Raw genomic sequence first — 14,717 nt, forward strand, 5'->3', positions numbered from 1 at the left:
GTCAAAATTTTAAATTTATTTTTTAATTTTTTATTATTTTAACTATTATTTAATCTAATCAAATTTAGTTTTTAGGTCGTCGCTCTTTTATTTCCTTAAATCTCTTTCTTATTTTTATACTTTCAACATTCTTGTTCAATTTTTTGTCTAGTGGTCATCTTCTCTTCATCAAAAAGTAAATTTTAAATTCTTTATATTTTTTGTCTATGAATCTTTCAATTTTATTGTTTCTCTTTTTAAAATTTTCAATTGTAAATTTTAATTCAAACAATTATAATTTAAGTATTAATATAATGTTTTATTTTCTTCATGACTTTATATATTTTATTTTATTCTCAATTTATTCATTCTTATTACTTATTTTATATCTTTTATTCTATTATATGTACTTATATTGCATATAAAATTTTAAAATGAATTGATTAATTTACTAATTTAGAATATATTTTTTATTTTTAGAAATAGTGATGAAAAAATATTTAAATTACAACACATAATTAAACAGATGCATAAAATCTTTCATCTAATATTATATCAAAATTAAATTAATTAAAAATATATAACAAATTTAATTATTTAAAAAAAAAGAAAAAAATTATAAATTATATTTCTATTATTTTATATAAACATACTCTTTATATACAAATTTAATTTTTCTAGTATTCATAAATAATTCTAGTTTCGAATTATAAATATTAGTATATCATTAGCTGTTAATGTGCTAAACTGTTAATTGATTTAGTCTTTTATTATTAAATATGTATAAAAAATTAGTTAGGGTAATAAATTTTTTATAATTTAATTAAAATATTTTAAATTCAAGTTTTAAAAATAAAAAATATTTTTTATAAATTATATATAATGAATAATATTTTAAAAATAAAAGCGTTTACTAACTTTTTAATTTTTATATTTTCATATAATTAATAATATTCAACAAATTTTATTTTAGTGTATATATTTTTGCCCCCACTTTTAAAATTTTCTGGGTCCGTCACTGAGTAGCGTTAATTATCAATTTGATATCTGAAAAATTCACGTGCTGACAAAAAAGTCCCTAAAAGATTTCTTGACAAAAGAGTCTTTGAATGATTTAAAATTGTGACAAAAATAACCAATAAATATTATATTTTTTATAAGTGACAAAAACTTTTATATTTAGCAAATGATAAATCCATTTGATCTTAATTTTGTGACAACATTTAAATAAATATTTTATAAGGTGCATAAAAAGGTTTGGAACAAAATTTGATCTCTATTTTTTTTTTTCAAAATAATGTGGTCATTCTCGATGAAAATTTTTATAAAAAATTTACTTGACATAAAGTTACCAAAATTTAAGAATGAAAAGATCTTATTTTCTAATAATGTGTACAAAAATTTATATTAAAATTTGACCCCTAAAATTATATTTTAGAATATATATTTAATATCTAGCTTTTTTGTGTGTTTTTAAACCTTTAAGAAGCTTATTTGTCATTAGCATCTTTTGAGGTTATTTTTATTAGCGATGTAAATTTTCGAGTACCATTTTTGCTGCTGGCCAATAGGTTGCTGTATGCAAAAGACGGAATTCGAACCTCGACACTTGTTTAAGCAGACAAGTGAATTGACTACTTGACCCATCCAATTTGGTTATTTGGTAAAAGAAGCTAATTCTTGGGAATGAATCCTCTCAATTTTTTTTCAATTGATGGAATAAAATGTGATTTTTTAACCCTTCAATATTTTCTCTTGGTTCTATCTATAACATATATAGTGAGAGATCACATTTTATTCCCTCAAGTAAAAAAAAATTGAGAGAATCCAATTTCTTAATTTTTTAGTTTTGACAAATTTTAAATGTAAAAACAAGTAAATAAAGAATAAATATGTATCTCCACCCCACAATTTCTTCTGAAGACTAGGAGGTCCCAACAAAAAAAAATATTCATTTCGACCCTTGTTCTTTAATATTGTGAGACTAATTAGTTCTCATGTTAATGATATCTTTTCGGAATATGTTTATGTGATACGTTAATCATGAATATATTTTTAATTTAATTTTTATAAGTAAAAATAAATTAAAAATTACTAATATTTCTTAATTTTATATAGTAAAATTAGCAATGTATTTAAAAAAGGTAACAAAAATATAAAAAAAATCTAAACGACCTTAACAATTACCCAAAACATAACGAGACTCCTAATAAAAAAATCTATCAATCTTAATTAGTTTTTAATAGATAAATCAATAATTTAATATGTCACGCATATTTATTTTATTAATATAAAAAAATATTAACAAAAAGACTATTCAACTTCACAAAAATAAAGATTAAAAGTCGAAAACGTACTTTTTTTTTTTATTAAACCTTGTTGCGAGGGACGTTTAAGATTTTCTCTTAAAAGAATAATCTCCAATAAATTTGATATTACTCTCATTCTCTAATATATTTGGCTGAAAAGAAAAAAATAAATAAATAAATTGAATGTATTTTTATTTTTTTAAATATATTTGAATAAAAAATATTATAAAAAAATAATTTCATTCTTATAATATAAAATATATTAAAAAAACAAAAGAATAATATTAATAATAAAAAAACATAACAAGTTTTTTATTTTTTTATTTTTAATATTAAAAAAAATTATTAAATCCCATCAACTTTTTGCATTTTTCAAGTTTTTATTCCTAATTTTTCTCCTCATACCGAACAATAAAAAAGAACCATTTTTCTTTCAATTACGTTTCCGCCCTTTTTCTTTGCTTCTATCTTCCTCTTGAGTTTTGATTGCAAGAATGTTGTCATTGTTCTCATCCTCACCAATCAAATTAGAGAAAGTATAGGGAGCCAATGACCTAAGCATACAATGTGTACAATGAAGGTTTAAAAAATATTAGAGATATTATTATTAGTGTTACATTGTTCTGTCAGGTTACGCTTTTGGGATGAGTGGTTTCAGGACATGGTATAAGAATTCCAGATCTAGAAAGTCAGGAGTTCGAACCTTGGTGAACTCAAAATTACATGAGATGTTTATTATCCCTAGTATCCAGATGATTATCTTAGGCCATTGGCTCCCTAGCACTACTCATCAAATTAAGGTTTGCTTTTCAATTCCCAAATTCTGTTCCCCACTCCGCTCTCCTTCTTTGCTTCCCTTCAACTTCATCCCTACACTCTCACTCTCAGCCCCAATCACTTGATGAAGCTGTTGATTCCTTCACTCGCATGCTCTTTATGCGTCCTCCTCCATCCATCATCCAATTCACCAAGATTTTGGGATCTCTTGCCAATACCAACCATTTCCCCACCGCCATTTCCCTTTTTCAGCAATTGCAAGCCAGAGGAATCGCTCCCGACTTATTTACTTTGAACATCCTAATTAATTGTTGTTGCGGCATGGGTCGTATGTCGCTTGCTTTCTCTGTATTGGCCAAGATTTTCAGGATGGGTTTTCAACCTGATACGGTAACATTGACAACAATCTTGAAAGGTCTCTGTCTCTCTAGTAATGTTGAAAAAACACTACACTTTCATGACAGAGTGTTGGCTCATGGATTTCACTTCGACCAAGTCACTTATGGGACCTTGATTAATGGACTCTGTAAGACCGGACACACATCTGCTGCTATTCAAGTGTTGAGAAAGATCCCACGGTATGGCATTGCTCCTGATGTCTTCATGTACAGCGCAATTATTGATAGCCTCTGCAAGGATACACTTGTATGTCAGGCTTTTCATTTATTCTCTGAAATGCTTGCTAAGGGAATTTCTCCCGATGTTATCACATACAATTCTCTCATTTTTTGGATTGTGTATTGAGGGTCAATATAAGGAAGCCATTGATTTGTTAAGTGATATGGTGCTTAGAAACATTACTCCTAATGTTTATGCCTATAATACTTTGATTGATGGGCTATGCAAGGAAGGAAAGATCAAAGATGCTAAGAGTGTATTGGCTGTAATGGCAAAACATGGTGTGAAACCAGATGTGGTTACTTATACCAGCTTAATGGATGGGTATTGTTTGGTTAATCAGGTAAATAAGGCAAAATATATATTCAACACAATGGCCCAAAGTAGAGTGTCACTCGATGTTCAAAGTTACAGTATCATGATTAATGGCTTCTGCAAAAGTAAAATGGTCGATGAAGCCTTGAATCTCTATGAAAAATGCGTCGCAAGAACTTGGTTCCAGACACGGTAACTTACAACACTCTTTTTGATGGCTTGAGCAAATCGAAGAGAATCTCCCGTGCTTTGGAGCTTCTTGTCGAGATGCATGATAGAGGACAACCCGCTGATGTAATCACTTACAATTCGTTGTTGGATGGGATGTTCAAAAACCAACAACCTAACAAGGCACTTATGTTATTCAATCAAATGAAAGAGTGTGCCATTAATCCGGATATATGCACGTACAATATACTTATAGATGGCCTATGCAAAGGTGGAAGACTTATATATGCAACAGAGATTTTTCAAGATCTTTCCCTTAAAGGCTATTGTCCAAATGTGAGGACATATACTATTATGATCAATGGGCTCTGCAAAGAGGGCTTGTTTGAAGAAGCATTGGCACTCTTGTCAAAAATGGAAGGCAATGGTTGCTTACCCGATGCTGTGACTTTTGAAACTGTTATTCGTGCTTTGTTTGAAAAAGATGAGATTGACATGGCGGAGAAACTTCTTCGGGAAATGGTTGCTAGAGGCTTATTGAATTGATAAAAGAAGGTAAGATACATCAACTCGAATTGAAATTACATCTCATTGTTGCTGAATATGTATCATAGTTTTGTAAATTATGTGTTTGTTGGGTCAGAGGACTTTGGCAATGCCATAACATTAATTAATTTTGCACTTTCGATTTTTGCAATTGCTATCATCCTTTTGAATTCCACTACTTTATTGATTCTTTAGTTGATATTCCTAGTTATAACTTACAGATTTAGTGTTTAAGATATCTTTATAGCAATAGTGTTCTTTACTGTTATTCTATGAGATCATGTATTTATCATGCTACAAACTAAGCAAAACTAAAAAGATTGAAAATTTTGTTTTGTTGTTTGTTGTTTGTTCCCTGCTATTCTGTTGTGCAACTTATTTTTCCGTATCTTTGTAGGTGCCATAAGCAACTAATTCCTATGACTTTTTATCATAAGCAACCATGAGCTATTGTTTATTTGATTGAATCCTCTGGGAATTGTTGTAAAAGGAAATTTAAATAGGTACTAAGGATTTATTCTTAGGCTATATAGTTTTCACTTCCATGTTCCATCTTAAAAATAAACCCACCTTCTAAAATGCACGTCTCCTCTTTTCATCAACCTAAGCAACATCGGGTCAAGGTTAATATGGTTCAGTTATTTCAAGATTTTTGGTCATTTTCTTAATTAATGCTACTCAGTTGTATTGCTTGGAAATTGCTTCTGCTGAAAATATTACATTATGAAATACTTTTTCAGAGAATGTTTTTCTGTTAATTCTTAGATAAATTACTTCATTATTTCTTGTGTAGACATTATTGCATTGACTCTGAGTCTCTTTTTATTAGCATTTTAAAAAAGTTACTGGCTTGGAGTTTTGTTATGTGGTGTTTGTGATGGGGGTGTTAAAAGTGAAACAATACAGAATTCTTTGAGTTTTTGCTAATTTTGCCTCCAAATACTAATTTTCCCTGCACATATCCTTCCAATTCCTAATTTTCGATCATCAAAGGGAATCACTTGTTAAGTTTCTCTACACTCTTGTTATTGTCTTCCATTCTTTTCATTTTCTCATGCAGCAATATACTTGCAGATGTAGCCATCTAATGTATTTTGCTGATGTGTTTTAGTGATTATTAGTTTACAGAGGTTTTCTACTTAGTTTTTGCTTCTTCTTGTTGTTAGTAGATTAGCCTTCTGAGACTTACCTAAACAAGTGAAAATGTAGATGTTCTTTCAAGAGTTTGTAGTAACTAGTAAGCATGCAATGCTTTTTTATGTGTTCAACCTTTATCGTATTTGCTTTAGCTCTACTATGCAGATGGTGAAGATAGAGAATCATTATGGACATGCATATGTGATACCAATGGATTCCCTAAAGCGGCAGTAGGTGTTCATAGCTCTAGTTGCTTTAATCTTGCAACTGCACCTGGGGTGTCTTCCTTATTCCGTTTTGCTTCCAACTTGAAAGCTTTTTAATGCTGCTAGTGCTAAACCAATTTTTGTTGTGCTTCTGATAATATGGCTGCAATTGCAGTTGCAGACCACAATTTAAAACCCTTTACTTAACTTTCGTTTTGTAGATTTAAGCCATGATTTGAAACCTTGTAATATTTTTTCTCAATGGAAAAGTCTAGGGGCCAACAACTTTTGTGTTTTCTGGTCAGCACTTAATCATCAAAATAAAAGTGAGTGATCTCCCACCATTAGATGTAATCTCACACCATTAAAAACACTATTGATGGCTAATTGATGGTTACACAACACCAAAATTGCTGGCCCCCAAGCATTTCTCTATATTATATATCTCGACGGCCTTATTGGTGATCTGCTCCTTTGTGAAAAAAAAAAAAATAATCCCAACTTATTGCATCGAGAATGCAATTATAGACTTATAGTTAAAGAATTATATATTTTGGTGACGCTTAAAAATTATATATAAAAATTAAATTTGATATTATCAATTATCAATTATATGAAATAAAATAAAAAAAATATGGTCCGAAATAATCTACAATTCTACGTAAAAGGGAGAAAAGGGAAAAAAAATGAATTGATTTTAGAATAAATTATTATATAAATTCTTCTTTAGTAAAAGTCTGTTTTTACTAAATGGGGTTAGTTATATGGATCAAAGACGTCATTGCGTCGTGTGGTCGTGCATCTCTATGCATTGGGATGCGACATTATTTTACATTGGTTGTTGCATACTAAACAACCCTCCTCATATTTTCGGGTTTGGGATGTAAACAGAGGCGGAATTAAATTATCATATAAATTACAAATAATTAAATAATTTTATTTTCAAAAAAAATAATTGAAATGTCTAAAGAATTGCTCGTCAGCCCAACAATATTTGTGTTCTACTTCCTGTTCTTATGTTTAGAAGTACACACAAATCTCATTCAAATAAAGTCATGGACCTAGTAAGAACATTAAGAATATTTCCTTTTCGATTTTCTAAGGGTGAAACACAATGACTAATCTTTTTGCTACAAATCATCCTATTAAGAACAAATGACTAGTTATAAGATGCTTTTCATGACTAAGGTAGGAGTAGGATTCAAATTTCTAACTTCTTAATCAAGAGACTGAATGATAAAATACCAAACCATACTCAAGTAGTTATATCACCAATAATATAATCACACATAGTAATGTAATGTCCAAATAATCTATATCACATTTATACCACATTTATATCACTTATAATAAGCGAGACTTCTTCCATATGAAAGTCTTGTGATTTTGGACAATGCGGGGTGTTAGAATATCTGACACCCACTCAGTTAAAAGTTAGAACATTGTTTAGCTCGTATTTCGTTGTCTCTACGCGTTTGTTTGCTTTTATAAATACGTAACACGAAATTCTACTGAAATTTTTGCTCATGATTGTTCAATATCAATATAGGCTTTTAATTCTAAATTCTTTGGGGGTATTCACTAGAATCAATTTCGCATCATCCTGAGTTTTCTGCTATTTAATTAATAAAATCCTAAGTTATGGTCTAAATAGAATAAGCTGTTCTTTAATGGTTTTGCTAAAAAATGTTTTTCTTTCATGTATGTTGGCCCGCAAAATACAAGTGTTACAATGGATAAGCATTCGGTACCAATTAAACATTTTCGTGAACCACCAGCCTCATTTTTTTCAATTCCATTTCTTCAGTTGTTATACAATGCTCTTTGGATGAAACTGCACCTCATGCAATTTTGAAGACTGAAACTTTAGCCTAGACTTACCGGTTAATAAAAGCATGAACAATCAAAATCCTTCAATGCTAGAGAGAAAATTCTTTATTGTACATTCACCTTTTCAAACATCAAATTTTTAATTCTGAATTTATCTTAAGATGAAGTCTATGGTACCTATAAATTGGTACTTAACTTTTGCTTCACTTATTTTTTATATCAAATTCTAAATTTTAAAAAATTATTTATTTTTATACTTTTTAAATTTAAATATTAATTTTTAACTTTTTTCAACAATTTAGACTCCACCTTTTAAATACCATAGGAATCACCTTAATATGCAACACTCTTGATTGAATTTCACTTTTGAGTGAATTTCAGCAAAGGATGATAAATCTTTTCCTTGATTTGATAAACCCCGTATCCCAAAAATAAAAAACACAAAACCAAAAAGAGTAGAAATGTTATATGTATATATATACTTCTTGTAATGAGCTGGCATTAGAAGACCATTCTCAATCTAGGCTGTCACCTCTGGTTCTTTATGAGAAATAATATCCTATTCAACCACAAAGCTGTGATAATGATAGAATTGAAAATGATAACAGGGCAAGGAAGCTAAAATAATGACACAACTCAGTTTTGAGTAAAGAGAATGCAGTGACTAAATGGATGGCTAATTATACTAATGCTAGTGAAAATAGGAAGTTACAAACAAATCATAAAACAAGAATTGAATTTTGTAAATAAAAGTAGTGAATTCCTACCTTGATAGTCCGAAAAATGCTCTATATTTTCCTTTTGCATCATAATACACCGAAGAACTTACATAACAATTAGTCTAGCTAAGAAATTTACATCATAACAATTCATTAATAACCATGATTGAGATTATGTCATTCTCAATATACTAGTTGACCTTGAAGAAGCTAAATGACAAGAGATTGCAAAATTATAAAACACTTTAGAAGAAATGCAAGGTCAGCTAGATGAAGCCTATGTTGCAATTATACGTAATAGAGAAGCAACAAACTAGCAATTGAGCAAGCACCACAGTAATTAAATAGGATTCTGTTGTGGACAACACTAAGCTAGAGTTACTGGCAAATAAAAGTGAGGAGCTAGAGGTAAGAGAAACAGGACGACGACAGCGACACACATTGCACAAACAGCGACGGCGGAAGAAGACAGACTGCCGGAAACGTCAAGAACCCTAGCAGAATCACAAATTATGTTTAAGGGTGGAGAGGGGAAATTCGGAAATTAAAAATCGTAGGGGTAAATGTAGAATTACAAAAAAGAAAACAGAGGATTCAATTTGAAATTACTAAAATCCGTGGCCTAAATAAGATAACAAAAGTAGAAACAATTAAACAAATAAGAGTAAAGGACATTTTCGTCCCTGACCTTTTTTTTTGCGGACATTTTCGTCCTCAAGCAATGGAAAATACATTAAAGCCCCTGACCGTTGAAAAACGTGGACATTTGTGTCCCTCCGTTGATTTCTGCCGTTTCCACTTGACGGAAAAGGCTGAGGTGGCACAGGTGGCGCTGAGGTGGCACGTAACGGAGGCCACGTGGCATTGGGGCACAAAGTTATAGGACATATAAGTCCCTGGAGACGAAAACGACGCCGTTTCGTCTCCTCCCCCAATCTTTGAAATTCGTCTTCCCTCATCCCTCGTCTGCACAGTGACGGCGCAGTGGGTGTAGTGGGGAGTTGTGACATAAAGGAAATTCCTCCTTCCATGGCATCTGAAGGGGTATCATCCAGCTGGAGAAGAGGTGGAGGTCAGGTGGGCTCGAGCTCGTGTCCTAAGGAGAAGGACAGCAAATATGGCGTCTCACCAAAGTGCTTCTGTGGAAAAAACGCAGTCCTTTTCATGTCGAAGACCCGGAGCAATCCGGATAGATTGTTTCTGGGCTATCCCTTTTACAAGGTATGGAAACGCAATGTGATGCACGTTTGGTTGAAGATGTGTTAGGGTTTCTAATTTTTAGGGTTTGAATTATGTGGGTTGATTTGCTGCAGGCAAGACAACCATATTGCAAATTTTTTGTGTGGCTTGATGAGCACGTTGCCGGACTTGGATTGACAGCAACAAAGTATATGGGAGAGAAGGAATTTGTAGATGCAGAAGATTATCACAGGCAGCAGGACATGAAAATGAGGATAAGTTGCTTGGAGAAGAGGATATTAGCTCTAGAGATGAAAAGAAAGCCAATAAGATGGTGTATCTGTGTCATTGTCATTGTGTTGATTTTTGTTGTTCTAAGTTGTAAGAGTTGATAAACGAATGAAAAAGTGTGTAATATTGTTGCAGCAATTATAGGTGAATTCAATGTTATTTATATGAATGATGATTGTATTGCCCTGTACGTGTTGTGTAAGATGTGGAAGAAATTAAAATTGGTTCCCTAATACATAACATACCATTGCATTAGTCATCAAAAAAAGTTGTTTAGTTAACATCCATATTTATCTGACCCACAAAGGGTGTTCAAAAAGTATGGGATAGAAAGCTAAATTGTTTGAACTACTTGTCAACAACCATTACATAGACAAAAAGTTATCACAAAAAGCACTTAATGACAGTAGTCTTCATTCTTTTGAGTCCTTTGTTTTTGGAGAAGTTGACAAATTTTGGGGTGGAGCATCTTGATTTGGAGCTGCAGATGGGATGGTAGATGGAGTTGGCTGTTGTGTACTAGTGTTGATTGTGGATGTAGCGATTGGTGCCGGCGGCCTAAAGATCTTCTGCTTCGGTCTGAACCTGGACTGTTGTGGGCAAGATGTGTCATTGGCTTTCGCTGGAGGTTTAAATGGACGACCTATAGTTGGAGCTGGTGGCCTGGTTTGAGTAGTTGTTGGCCCTGGAGGTAATATGATAAGTGTGGATCTTGTCACCCTTGTTGGAGCTGGTGGCATAGGTGGATTGCTTGGGGCAGGTGATTCCACAACAGTGGGGTTTGGGGAGCTGCCTGGTTGGCTGCTGGATGCATCCTGCAAATATGCATGGAAGATGTGAGCAGAGTAGTATTACAAAGACAGATTAGTCCCTAACCTTAGCAGTACTAAAACAGAATAGTCCCTAGACATATCAGTAATCAGACATCGTAGTCCTTAATTATTTCCATACTAAGACAGATTAATCCCTAACTTTAGTAGTACTAATACTAAGACAGATTAATCACTATATGGTTCTTACCTCTGAACCTGGAGCAGATTGTGACAGTGGAAGCACAATCAGTGACTGGGAGGAAGTAGCTGCTTTCTTCCTAGGGCGCCTTGTCTTCGGCTTCCAGTTTGGGTTGGAAGGGGCTCCTTTACATGTTTTGTAGTTGTGACCCTTCTCACCACACTTGCTGCAGGATACAACGAATGACCTTTTCAGTTTTTCTTCTTGCATGAGTGGCTCAGCCGGATCCTTTTGCCTATTATGAACCTTTGGCCGTCAAATTGGCCTTTTGATAATAGGTGGGTCTGGCTTCGAGAACTTAGTTCCAACCCAAAATTTTGGACTTGGAACAGGCTTAATACAGTGTGCATATGTCCTCCTAATGGACTCCATGCATAGCCAAGGGTGAACATAGTCCTGCGGTGTGTCATGTCTCTTCCTTATGGCAGCAAATGCATGTAAGCAGGGCATGCCTAAGGTAATGCAGTGAAGGTGAGTAATATAACCAAAATAACAGTAAAGGGAATTCAGATCAAAATAGCAAAGAAACTGGATCAAGTACTGTAGAGGACATACCAGTCAGTTGCCATCGATTGCATGAGCAACTGTGCCTAATGAGGTCCACATCCACCTTAGTTCCTTTCCGAGAAACCTCAAACCTCTTTCGTTCATTATCGCCAACCCATTCAGCCGTCCACTTGGTGCTTAGGTTTAACAGCTTCTCCATCTTCTTTTCCTGAACTGGTGCTAGCCTCCCTGAGTGATTCTCCAAGACCCGTTTATGATTCACCATCCGCCTCATGAGATAGCACCTGATCTCTTCACACATGGTCAGGATAGGCTTGCAGCGATAGTTTACTATTTTTGCATTAAAAACCTCACACATATTGTTTGTGAGGTTATCCACTTTTGGCCCATGGGAGAAGTAAGCCTTCACCCATGTCTCAGGTTCAAATTTGCTGAGGTACTCCCAGGCACCCTTGTTAACTGTCTTCAACTTCTCCATGCATTCCTTGAACTCAACAACAGTCGTGCACCTGGCACACTCCCACACAACTTGTCGAATGTATAGATCCTTGTAGCGATTGATGAAGTTTTTCCACATATGCATAACGCAGTTGCGGAGCTTAGCGTGTGGCATGACCTTTTTCAACGCAGGCAGCAAACCCTGGCCACAACATAATCAACCACACAGCAATGAAATTAACTAAGTAGGTGGCAATGAATATCATCAACAAATTATAAATGATCTAAACCAAATGCAGAGCAATGACAATAACCATAAACTGGAGTTACCTTCTGTTGGTCTGATATGAAGTTCCAGCCATGGTTAGCATCGTCTCCTATGTCCCCTTGCAGATTGGTCAGGAACCACTTCCAGGCTTCCTTAGTCTCAGTCCTGACCACTCCATAGGCAACAACATAGAATTGGTTGTTTGCATCCTGAGCAACTGCTGCTAGAAGCCAACCACCGTAATATGTCTTCAGAAAGCACCCATCCAAATGCAACAGGAGACGACATCCATCTTTGAAACCTTGTTTGCAGGCATCTAGGCAAATATATAGTTTATCAAACACAGGGGGACCATCTGGAATTGGCATGAGCTCAAGCCTGGCTGATGAGCCTGGATTGCTCCTCAATATTTCCTCACAATAATCCCTGGATCTCTTGTATTGTTCCTTTTCATTTCCTTGGATCTTCTCCCTAGCCTCCTTCACTGCTCTATAAACCATTTTAGGATGGGGACAGAGGGCAAATTCCTCTTTAAGAAAATCAGTAGCCTCCTTTGTATTCATGTGTGGTTGGGTGGACATCCGCTTCTCAATCTTCTTACTTAGCCAGTGTTGATCAGCAGCGTTGCTGCCCAAATCCCTCGCACAAGTGTGTTCTGGATGGTAGGTCTTCACTTGATAACACTGCAGACTTTTGTTGTATGACAAATGAACCAAGTAAGGGCACTCCTTATCCCCACACCCCACTCTCACTCTCTCTTTGTCATTTTTTATCCATTTCACTTCCCGACCCTCAGCGATAAAAGAATCTTTAACTACCTCCTTGAACCTGTCTACAGTGGCAAACCTAGTTCCTAGCTCAAACCTGCCCTCACCATGATTATACTCATCGTTAAACTCTGGGTACTTTTCACCTCTGCCTTCATCATCAGATGATATGGGAGTATATAAGTCTTCAGACTCATACTCAAACATTATCTCCTCCACCTCCGTTGGGAGCTCACTGACATAAAACCCACCCCCGACTGCATAATCCAGCTGGACATCAGGTCCTTGATCCCCTGCTTCACCACGTGCATCAGTCCCATTCCCACTCCCTTCCCCTCTTTCATTGACCCTTGTGCGAAATTGTCTTTTCTTCTTCCCTTGCTTCTTTGGTGTAACTACCTTCTTCCTAGGAGTATTTACCTTCTTCTTAGGAGTAACTACCTTCTTGATCGGCGTAACGACCTTCTTCTTACCCTTGACACCTCTTTTCCTCTTCCCAACAGTGACCCCACCATTGCTGTCACTCTCACTACTGTCACTCTCAATTCCAGCCGGTGGAGGTTTGTACAAGACGTCCTCTGTGCTCTCGTATCCGTCATCAGATGAAGAGGAAGAATTCAGTTCCTCTGCAGTTTCATCCACCTCCCCTGCAGTATCTCTGTCCCGGGAAGCATCCTCAACAACCTCCGGCTCGTCAACAGGATGGTCAAAGTAAATATGGAACTCACCTCGCCCTGGGTGCTTCATTAGGTTCTCTCGCATTGCGTTGATCCCGACATCCCCAGTCAATATGTTCATCCCGGATTCAAATTCAGTGCTTGATGGATCATACCAGTATACTGCCTTGTATGACTGGTAGCCCAAACCCTTAAATAGTGTCACTAGGTCTCCGAAATTCACAAAGTCTAGGTCCATCTCAGGGAACCTCTCCTCCTTTCCATTCTGATAAACCATTTCTCCACCAACTCCTCTTACGAAGTTCCCTCCATGATGAAACACCGGAACCACAAACACGTCAACCATCTGAAATTGACCAGTGCAGAACTAGGATTAAAAAAGGAAACAACACACCATATGAAAGAAACTACATTTCCCGAACACAATCCCTCCCTCTAATCCTACACAGCACGCAATACACCCCATTTTCCCTTTCTTTCTTACACAGTAAACATGCAAACACAATGCATTCCTAGCTAAGCATAACAATCTTACCTTGTGACGAAGACAGCAGCCACGACCTCAGACGAAGCTTCTCCTCAGCCTCTGCCACCAGCAATCACCCCTGGCCTTTTGCTCTTCTACGTGTTGTATTTTTTGGAGGGAGAAATAGAGACGAAGGAGTTTGATCGTTTTTGGGTTAGGGTTTTCTGTAATTCTCTCACTCAACTATGGGTCTTCTGGGTATTGTGTATGGGAATTCAACTGTGTTGATTGGGGAAGGAGACGAAACGGCGTCGTTTTCGTCTCCAAGGACTTATATGTCCTATAACTTTTTGCCCCAATGCCACGTGGCCTCCGTTACGTGCCACCTCAGCGCCACCTGTGCCACCTCAACCTTTTCCGTCAAGTGGAAATGGCAGAAATCAACGGAGAGACACAAATGTCCACATTTTTTAACGGTCAGGGACTTTAATGTATTTTCCATTGCTTGA

General features: G+C 35.2%; 1 protein-coding gene across 2 annotated transcripts; it reads left to right on the forward strand.

The window, feature by feature from the left end:
• Positions 1 to 3,109: 3,109 nt before the first annotated feature.
• On the forward strand, positions 3,110 to 6,337 carry LOC110262538 (uncharacterized). 2 transcript variants are annotated; one of them, XM_088488407.1, is made up of 2 exons: positions 3,110 to 4,721; positions 6,002 to 6,337. In XM_088488407.1, exon 1 carries the CDS (start codon positions 4,161 to 4,163, stop codon positions 4,710 to 4,712), a length of 552 nt encoding a protein of 183 aa, XP_088344533.1. In that variant the 5' UTR covers positions 3,110 to 4,160; the 3' UTR covers positions 4,713 to 4,721; positions 6,002 to 6,337. The 2 variants fall into 2 exon arrangements, with proteins under 2 accessions (XP_088344533.1, XP_088344535.1); XM_088488409.1 differs by having other exon boundaries at positions 6,015 to 6,337.
• Positions 6,338 to 14,717: the final 8,380 nt, after the last annotated feature.

The sequence above is a fragment of the Arachis ipaensis genome, chromosome B5, assembly GCF_059453495.1.
Source record: "Arachis ipaensis isolate K30076 ecotype BB chromosome B5, ASM5945349v1, whole genome shotgun sequence".
Taxonomy (NCBI): domain Eukaryota; kingdom Viridiplantae; phylum Streptophyta; class Magnoliopsida; order Fabales; family Fabaceae; genus Arachis; species Arachis ipaensis.

What these genes read in the sequence shown, in the direction of transcription:
- LOC110262538 (XM_088488407.1), top strand. Translation starts at nt 4,161, where the DNA reads ATGCGTCGCAAGAACTTGGTTCCAGACACGGTAACTTACAACACTCTT.